The following is a 6,053-nucleotide window of genomic DNA, read 5'->3' on the forward strand; positions in this document are numbered from 1 at the left end:
CCGCCACTGGAGCGTCAGCATCGACGAGCGCCGGCGGCTGGCCATGCTGGGCGGCCGGGAGAGGCCGGGCGCCGCCGGGGCCCCACTACACTACAGGGTGCGCGGGGGCGGGTCCTCCCAGCCGGGTCCCAGCCCCACCCCGCCCCTCCACCTCGCCTCTCCACCTCGCCTCCCTCGACTCAGTCCAACTGGGCCCTGTACCCTGCTGCGCCCGGGCCCCACCCTTATCCCCTTCCCGCCCCTCAAGGCTCCCTGACCCACCCTCGCCCGCAGGACATCGTGCAGATGGTAGCCCAGCTGGTGTCGGAGGACGTGGACAAGGACGTGCTGTTTCCCCACCCGCTGAGGTCCACCGAGTCCACCAACGCCTTCCAGGCCTTCCTGTCGCGGAGTGCGCCTTTCTGGCATAATGCGACTTTCGAGGCCCGGGCCTCGAGGTCACCCCCTTCCTAAGAGCCCGACTCAGCCTATTGTCTGTCTTCCAGTGCCTTTCCTTGGGGGCCTAGGGTGGGGGCAGCCTCTGCGCCTTCTTTGTGCCCCACCAGGGTATCACGACCACCCATGATGGTCAGGCAGAACCTGGCTCCGGACAGCCTGCAGCTCCTGAGGCCTTGGAGACAGGGCTAGGGGCTATCAGAGGCCATCTAGGGGAAGGAAGTACTTCCCCGGGTCAGTTTGAGGGGGCTCTGGCAAGGCCTGGGTAACAGGAGCTTGCCCTCGGGACGGCTGGGAGGAGGCCTCGGGGTACCTGGGCCTGTCTGAGGTGCACTGGTGTCCTGGGATGCCCCAGTGGCAGGCGCTGCCTGGAGGCTCAGCTCCTTTGCTGGCCTGGGGAACTGGGTACCTGCGTGCACCAGGCTGTGAGATGGGCCAGGCAGAGTTCTCCAGGGGGTGGGGTTTCACATTGGGTCCTGCCTCTGAAGACCCAGAAGGGCACACAGGACCCCAGGGGTGCTGTGGTGGGGTGCAGCAAGCCCAGGGACCCAATACGGTGCCCAGCATAGAGGGAGGCTGTCTGGAGGCAGAGCTGCCTCCTGGCCTCTGGACAGCGATGCTGGTGGTGGACGAGGGCCAAGGGGGTAGCCTACACAGGGAGTCTGAGCAACTGCTTACCTGTCAGCTCCAGAGCTGGCTGGAGCAGGGGCCTGTGGGCCATGGTCCACTGGGTGACTGCCTTGTTTCCAGGCTGCAGGGCCCTGGGAAGGGTGGTGTCCCAGCTGCATTTTGGGGATACTAAGTTGCAAGAAGACTGGATTGGGAGGCGGGGCAGGAGGGCTGTGAGCATGGGTTCCCAGCCCGGGGTGGGTGGGGGTGGGGAAAAGGCCCTGGACTCCGTGACTGACCGTTAGGGGCCTGACTGGGCTTCTGTGGAGGTGGCTAAGTGGAGAGGCTTTGGGGCAAGCGGAGGTGATCACTCCTGGGCCCCAGGTGAGGGCAGGAGCTGGACCTGTGCGGTGGCCTGGACCACCAGACACACTACATGCTGGTTGTGCTGCTCACCTGGCCTCCACCCCTCCCCTTCCCACTGCTGAGAAGCCACCTGACTGCACTGCCAGCCACTTGCTGCCCTGACACTGGATCCCTGGCCCAACTTGAATCCTCTGCACCTGCCTGTGTCCCCTTCTTACTGTAAGACTCAGTGAAGTTCCCTCCTCCTTCAGGAAGCCTTCCAAGATTACACAGCCAGGTGCCCCCCTTCTCTCCCAAGTCTTCTGAATGTCATTTGGTGCACCCTAGGGATCCTCTGCATTTCTCAGGAGCCCTAGGGTAGGTGGATGGAGGGCAGATCCTCCAGGGGCTGGAGCAGGTGTTCTTAAGGGTGTGGTGAGTTCTGGGCAGGGCATTGGGGCCATAATGACCCACCCCCTCTGAGGTCCCTGATGATGATGTGGGGAATGGGGTCCTATGGGCCCAGCTCCATGCCAGGCAGGAAGATGCAGGTGAGCCCTGCATCCCCAGGTGTAAACAGGGCAGAGCGGAGCTGACAGGTAAGCAGTTGCCATGGGGGTGGCGAGCTGGGCAGTCCTCTGTTCCTGGGTGGCTTTGAAGGACCCCTCATTGTTATGACTGTGACTTGGGGATGGGCTGGGCTCATCCCGCCAGCTCTCCTGCTCTCGTTTGGGTGTCTCCTGAGGCAGCAGTCAGAGGGTGGTGGTCCAGGACGCTGGTAATGCTGGGATGGTTGCCCTCTCTGCTCCATGAGGTCTCCCTACAGAGCACCTCCCCCATGGTGGCAGCAGAGGCAGAATCCTGGCCTCCTTCAGGCTGAGGCCCAGAGCCGGCCTCCTGGTGGGTAAGGTGGCCACAGGGCCAGCCGGCAACAGGGTATTGGCACTGAGAGGCACAGGCCTCTCCAACAGAGGTGGTGCCAGGACAGGGGCAGTGCCTGGAGACTGCCTGGATTGTCACAACTGGGATTTGTGTACTAGTTTTCTGTAGCTGCCATAAAAATTGCCACAAATTCAGTAGGTTTTGGTTTTTCCTTTTTTTGGTGTTGGTGGAGGTGGGGGGTGGGGCAGGCTTCTGTGTTGCCCAGGCTGGTCTTGAACTATTGGACTCAAGTGATCCCCCCACCTTGGCCTCCTGGGTAGCTGGGACTGCAGGCGCATCCAACCCCCCCGTTTTTTTTTTTTTTTTTTCTTTTTTTTAAGTTTTTGTAGAGAAACAGTCTTGGTATGTTGCCCAGGCTGGTCTTGAACTCCTCGACCCAAGCAATCATCTTGCCATGGCCTCGTGAGTAGCTGGGGCTATAGGAGTGTTCCACTGGTGCCTGGCTTTGAATGTTTTAAAACAACACTAATTTATTAGCTAAGTTTTATAGAAGTTCAAAATGGGTATCTTTGGGCTCAGAATGAGGGGTTGGCAGAGTTCTGTTCCTTCTGGAGGCGCCAGGGTAGACTCTGTTTCCCTGATTTTTCCAGCCTCAAGAAGCTGCCCACGTTCCTTGACTGGTAGTTCTGGTCTCCTTTGGAGCGGCCGTGCCCCTCTCTGCCCTGCCCTTCTCTGCCCACCTCTCCTCTGCCTCCCTCCTGCACCCTGAAACACCCTTGTGGCGACGCTGGGCCCACCCGGAAGATCCAGGGTCGCCTGCTTGCTTTCGGGTGAACTGGTTAGCGCCCTTCCTAACCTGCCACTTAACCCACTTTACCCAGCCTGCTCCAAGGTTCTGGGGATTTGTACACAAGTATCTGTGGGAGGGGCATTCTGCCTTCCACGGGGGCTACCGGCACCTGGTGGGTAGAGGCGGGGGTGCTGTGCTCCTCAGGATCCCGAAGTGCACGGGCAGCCCCAAACCACGAGGGCCCGGCAGGAAACCCTGGGGCAGAGGAGGGTTCGTGGGGCGGGAGCGCATGTCAAGCCCACCTTGCAAGGAGAGGGGCGCGCTCGTCTCAGGACGGCAGAGGGCGAGTCTCCGAGGCGCGTGGAATCAAGGGGACGGAAGAAGCAGTCTCGGGAGTGGGAAGGATCCTGGGAGGGGAGTGAGGATCCCCCGAAGTATCGCAGCAGCAGTGAGGTGCTTAGGCCGTCGCCCCGGCCGCCACTGCGCCTCCCCACCCGTAGGCCTCCGCAGCGCCACGGGCGGCCGCGCGGGGTAGCGTTTGGGGGCTCCCGAGGACGCGGTCTCCGGCTCGCAGGTCCGCCCAGGGTTGACCGCGTGGTCCCCCGGGCTTCCCACGCCTGATTCGAATTGTGACTCCGGCTGGCTCCGGACCGAGCCGAGGCCGCTCCGGCACCACAGCAGGAGCCGCGCGGGCGGGGGCGCGGGGCGCCTGGGAGATGTAGTTCGCGGCCTGCCTCTGCGCACCAGACAATGCCCGGCGCTGCCCCGCTGGAGAAACACCTTCCTTGGCTTTGCAGAAACACCGCTTACTATTAATACAGCAACGAATACAGCTTTAAAAACGCGCCCCACAGTGTCCTCCCTGGAATAACAGCTGTTAACATTACCTGAAGGTTATCCCAGATATTTCTAAATGTATATGGGGAGATAAAAGTATGTAATGGAAATACAAAAATACGTGTCGAGCTGCTACTTATACACTTTTAAATATTTAAAGAAAAAAATTGCTAAAAGCAGATGAATGCTTCTTCACCTCAAGTTTAAAAGTCTTAACGATGGTCGGGCGCTGTGGCTCAGGCCTGTAATCCCAGCACTTTGGGAAGCCAAGGTGGGCAGATCGCTTGAGCTCAGGAGTCGGAGACCAGCCTGGGCAATATGGCGGAGCTCCATCCATACTGAAGATACAAAAATTAGCCGGGCATGGTGGTGCGCGCCTGTAGTCCCAGCTACTTGGGAGGCTGAGGTGGGAGGATCGCTTGAGCCCAGGAACTCGAGGCTGCAGTGGGCCAAGATAGCCCCACTGCATTTGAGCCTGGGTGACAGAGTGACACCCTGTCTCCAAAAAAAAAGTCTTCTATGATGATTTTTAGAAATTACAAAAACATCAAGAGATGGGTGTGTTTGGTTTTCAGCAGCACAGCACGGTTCGGCTGAGGTGGCACAGGGTGACTTCTGCCTGTGAATGGTGAGGAACTGGCACTGTCATTTCTGTATCCCCTGGCAGGGCATTTCTTACCGGAAGATCAAAGCTCACCACCAGTATTTGACCCACTGACAGTCTTTGTTTTGATTTACATCTTTACTGGTTGGACTTAAGATCAGTGTTTGTTGTTGTTGTTATTGTTTTTAGACAGGGTCTTGCTCTCCCACCCAGGCTGGAGTGCAGAGGTGCTATCTCGGCTCACTGTGAACTCTGCATCTCAGGCCTAAGCTATCCTCCCGCCTCAGCCTCTAAAGTAGCAGGGATTACAGGTGTGCACCACCACGCCCGGCTCATTTTTATATTTTTTAGTAGAGATGAGTTTTCACCATGTTGCCCAGGATGGTCACGAACTCCTGGGTTCAGGTGACCTGCCCAAAGTGTTGAAATTTCAGAGCCAGAGCCCTGGCTTTATATACTTTATTATGTTCCCCTCCCTGCTAAAATGCAAACCCTCTGAGGGTAAAGGCGGTTTCCTTACCCTCCAAGGCCTAGAGTGGCCTGTAGCTTGAAGTAGGTGTTTAACAAATAATACATGAGTAAATTATTGTGTTAATCACTTTGTCTTGCTCTGAAATTATCTCAAGCCTTTCCTCTCCGAGTAACTTGATATTCTGCCCATTGCTGTTTTTGACTCAGTCCAGCCACAGTGAGATTTCGGTGCTTTCAGTTTCCTGGGCTCTTTAATCTTCCTCTCATCCTGCTGTTTTATCGTCTAGCATTTGAATTCCTGATTGTTGAATTCATGCTGCTATGAAGATCTGAAAGCAGTCCTGTGGAGTCCTCTTCTGTTTCTTCAGTTGTGTTTTATTTTTTATTCATTTTTTTTTTTTTTAATTTCTGTTTCTTTGAGACAGAGTCTCACTGTGCTGCCCCCAGGCTGGAGTGCAGTGGTGTGGTCTCAGCTCCCTGGTTCATGCAATTCTCCTGCCTCAGCCTCCAGAGTAGCTGGGACTACAGGTACGCGCCACCATACCCAGCTAATTTTTTTTTTTTTTTTTTTTTTGTAGTTTTAGTAAAGATGAGGTTTCACCATGTTGGCCAGGCTTGTCTCGAACTCCTGACCTCAGGTAATCCTTCTGCCTTGGCCTCCCAAAGTGCTGGGATTACAGGTGTGAGCCACCGCGCCCGGCGCTGTTGTGTTTTCTTCCATACTGGGCTTCTCACCAGCCCCTCACACCCTCGCTGAATTGTTTTTCTGTTGTTGAATGACACGGATGTGGTCATGTGCCACCTCAGCAATGTTCCCACCTCAGCCTCCAGGGATATGCCACTACTTCTGTCACTTCTGTCCTGACGCGAAAGCTCTTTCCTGAATGCCTATTTGCTCTTTTTTTTTTTGGAGACGGAGTCTCACTCTGTCGCCCAGGCTGGAGTGCAGTGGCACGAACTCGGCTCACTGCAAGCTCCGCCTCCCGGCTTCACTTCATTCTCCTGCCTCAGCCTCCCGAGTAGCTGGTACTACAGGTGCCTGCCACCACGCCTGGCTAATTTTTTCTATTTTTTAGTAGA

The 6,053-nt window shown here is 56.7% G+C and overlaps 1 protein-coding gene across 4 annotated transcripts in view; it reads left to right on the forward strand.

Moving 5' to 3' along the window:
- The window catches only part of TEX22 (testis expressed 22), a 17,586-nt gene extending 15,121 nt beyond the window's left edge, over positions 1-2,465 (forward strand). For all 4 annotated transcript variants that reach the window (XM_017852816.1, XM_017852812.1, XM_017852814.1 and 1 more), the window contains exons 4-5: positions 1-97; positions 274-2,465. In XM_017852816.1, coding sequence (XP_017708305.1) covers positions 1-97; positions 274-453 — 277 coding nt within the window. In that variant the 3' untranslated portion in view covers positions 454-2,465. The remainder of the gene's footprint in view (positions 98-273) is intronic.
- The last annotated feature ends 3,588 nt before the right edge of the window (positions 2,466-6,053 follow it).

The sequence above is a fragment of the Rhinopithecus bieti genome, unplaced genomic scaffold, assembly GCF_001698545.2.
Source record: "Rhinopithecus bieti isolate Rb0 unplaced genomic scaffold, ASM169854v2 scaffold_35859, whole genome shotgun sequence".
Lineage (NCBI taxonomy): Eukaryota > Metazoa > Chordata > Mammalia > Primates > Cercopithecidae > Rhinopithecus > Rhinopithecus bieti.